The 2815-nt window shown below is 50.0% G+C and overlaps 1 protein-coding gene across 1 annotated transcript in view; it reads left to right on the forward strand.

The window, feature by feature from the left end:
- The first annotated feature begins 1850 nt into the window (after positions 1 to 1850).
- The window catches only part of LOC113216224 (basic juvenile hormone-suppressible protein 2-like), a 2634-nt gene continuing 1669 nt past the window's right edge, over positions 1851 to 2815 (forward strand). The window contains exons 1-2 of the mRNA XM_052270064.1: positions 1851 to 2004; positions 2440 to 2813. Of these exons, the coding sequence (XP_052126024.1) occupies positions 1899 to 2004; positions 2440 to 2813 (480 nt within the window). The 5' untranslated portion in view covers positions 1851 to 1898. The remainder of the gene's footprint in view (positions 2005 to 2439; positions 2814 to 2815) is intronic.

Raw genomic sequence — 2815 nt, forward strand, 5'->3', positions numbered from 1 at the left:
CCCCCATTCCCCTCCCCTTTCCCCTTTTCATCCCGTGACTCTGCCCCCTTCGCGCGACGGCGGAGAGACGACAGGCATTTTCTGCAAAATGAGCAAAAATTGTTGGAGCAACTGCTTACTCTGCTGCTATAGAGAGAGGGATTTGTTGGGTCGCATGGATGGTAGTAGTAGGAGCGTTCTTCGTTCGGAAGCGTCAGGCCGCCCAGCGACCACGCCCCCCACTGGCGACCAACTTGCCCCCTCCCCCCCCCTCCATCGTCGGACCGCGTAACCTGACCCCCTGACCAGGCGCGGCGCGGCGCGCCCCGAAAGTCTGATGGGGGGCCCGATAAATACTATCTACTGGCGCCGACCCCTGTTTTGGCGGCGGTATCAGAGTATCTGCCGCTGGCTTGACCCCGGGGCGAAGGCACGGCGACAGCTGGGGGCCACGCCCCTCGTAAGGCACACCATAGGGCGGACTCTAAATTTTCGAAAAAAAATTATATAGAGTGTTTACCAAATATATTTGGGTTGAAAAATAAATTAAAACTGCCCTGACGTGAATGAAGAAAAGAAGGCTACGAAAGTTCAGTTTTGGCTCATAGTAGAGTAGACTAATCATCATTGCAAACCGTTATCTCGTCCGTTAGATGATTTTACAATATCAGGTTACGATTCAAATTGTTGCTTTCGAACTCTTCTTATAATTCTGATGATTTCTTTTCAATTCTTTGTTTTACAGTCAGTCGCAGGTTTTGGAAAACCGCAACTGTGCCCCTGTGGAGTAGCGAGGCGTCACATTTTGCTCGCGGTTCTTCAACGTCACCCTCCTCGACGACGACCACCCTGCCTCCGCCATCCTGGCCCTGGTGAGTGCCGCATGTCAAGTCCCTCCTCCCGTGTGCGCGGAGCGGGGAAGGGGTCTATGCCGCGAGGAGGTATCTAGTTTCGCAGCCGCCCGGTGAACTATCGCGCAATAACGGAGATCATTAAGCACATAATACATGAGCGGGGGGCCCGGTCGGTGTTTTATGGGCCTACCGACACTCGTGCCGCTAACCGTGTACCCGGCGCGATTTGCGATCGTAGGGGGATAATTAGGACTCTTGGCTGCGTAACCACGTCGTGTGATATCGGGAAAAGCAGGTGCTGTAAACGAGGTAAAACGGAAGCCGTACAAACATTCTTACTTCGACTTTCACACAATACCCGTATGCATTAACTTGTGCATAAGACTTGCAGAGTTTTTTACAGCCATAACGATGCACAATTTTAGGCATAGTTATTTACAAATTGTGCAAAACTATGCCCGAATTGTACGTAGTTATGCACGAAGTTGTGCATACCATATGCCTGTATAAAACTCGGCAAGTTTTATGAACAAAATAATTCATAAGAGTATAGTTGTGTGTATTTATAGACCACACTCGGCCTCAAGTAAGTGGTCTCTGCGCCGAAAAATTGACTCATTTAATTTTTCGCATATAACATGCTTTATTTTTGCATCAAATGCGCTGATAAAGTATAACTAAAAACGCGGATAATTAATAAGGTTTTCGAAGCCGGTATCAAAACATTCTTTATTTCGTACTAAACGTAATACCGTTTATATCAAGCACACCCTCATTTTATATCTTGCACACGCCCCTCCTCGACTCGTCTCTAAGCGATGGAAAAACTCGCATCTTCGCCTTGACGACGTCGGTGGGTGTGTCGTTTATCGTTTTGCGAGTACGTTGCCAGGCCGCGTCGAGAAGGGCCGAGAGCGAGGAGAAGACGCGGTGAAAAAAGAAGAAAATAAAAACAGAACGTTCCGTTACCAACGCTGATAAAGAGAGTCTGAGTCGGTAGCGCAAATGGTATAAAAGGCAAGGGCGGACACTCGACCGGTACCAGTTTCGGTCATCTCATCGACGATGCACAAGGCGACCATTGCTCTTCTGGCGGCTCTGGCGGTGGCTTCGGCCCTGCAAATCCCCAACCACAACGTCCACCACGGCAACTACCAGAACACCAAGACTGGTGAGTACAACAACCGCCGCTCGGTCATACGATTCGTACCCAATCTACGCACAGTTAAAGTCTGACGAAGCAAACTGCCAAATGCTTCGTACCTACGAAGGATTTGCTCCCTACGAAGCGTCCGAATCCTTTGTATTACAAAGGATTTGGCATCTTTCTTCGTAAGACTTTAACAGTGCGTAACTGTCGAGAAAGGATAAATATTTTTGTGTCAGAAAGTTTTATGATTATCATAAAAGTTCGTAAAAGTTAATAAGGACCCGACAATATTCTTACCACGTGTGTAAATATTATGGAGTCCTGTGGTGGACTTCGATAATGGGGTTGATCCTAATCCCTACCAAAAAGTCTCGTCGTATGGGAACACCTGTCATCGCGCACTATTAGTTAAGCGAAGCGTCAACTAGAGTCTAAAGCCGATTGTTTCTCCTTCAGGTGGCCAGGACGTCGCCCAGAAGCAGAAGTACATCCTCCAGCTGCTGAAGAATGTCTCCCAGAAGAACATGTACCCCGAGCTGGTCGCCCTCGGCCAGGCCTGGAACCCCGAGCAGTTCGCCAACCAGTACGCCCACCCCACCGTGGTGAAGAAGTTCGTGTCCATGTACAAGCAGGGCATGCTTCCCCAGGGCGAGATCTTCCACGTGCACAACGACTCCCACCTCAAGGAGGCCGTTGCCCTGTTCGACATGTTCTACTTCGCCAAGGACTTTGAGACCTTCATCCAGACCGCCGCCTGGGCCCGCGACCACGTCAACGAGGGTCAGTTCGTGTACGCCCTGTGCGTTGCCGCCGTCCACCGCGACGACTGCCA

The sequence above is a fragment of the Frankliniella occidentalis genome, unplaced genomic scaffold (assembly GCF_000697945.3).
Source record: "Frankliniella occidentalis isolate FOCC.00 unplaced genomic scaffold, Focc_3.1 Scaffold5, whole genome shotgun sequence".
Taxonomy (NCBI): domain Eukaryota; kingdom Metazoa; phylum Arthropoda; class Insecta; order Thysanoptera; family Thripidae; genus Frankliniella; species Frankliniella occidentalis.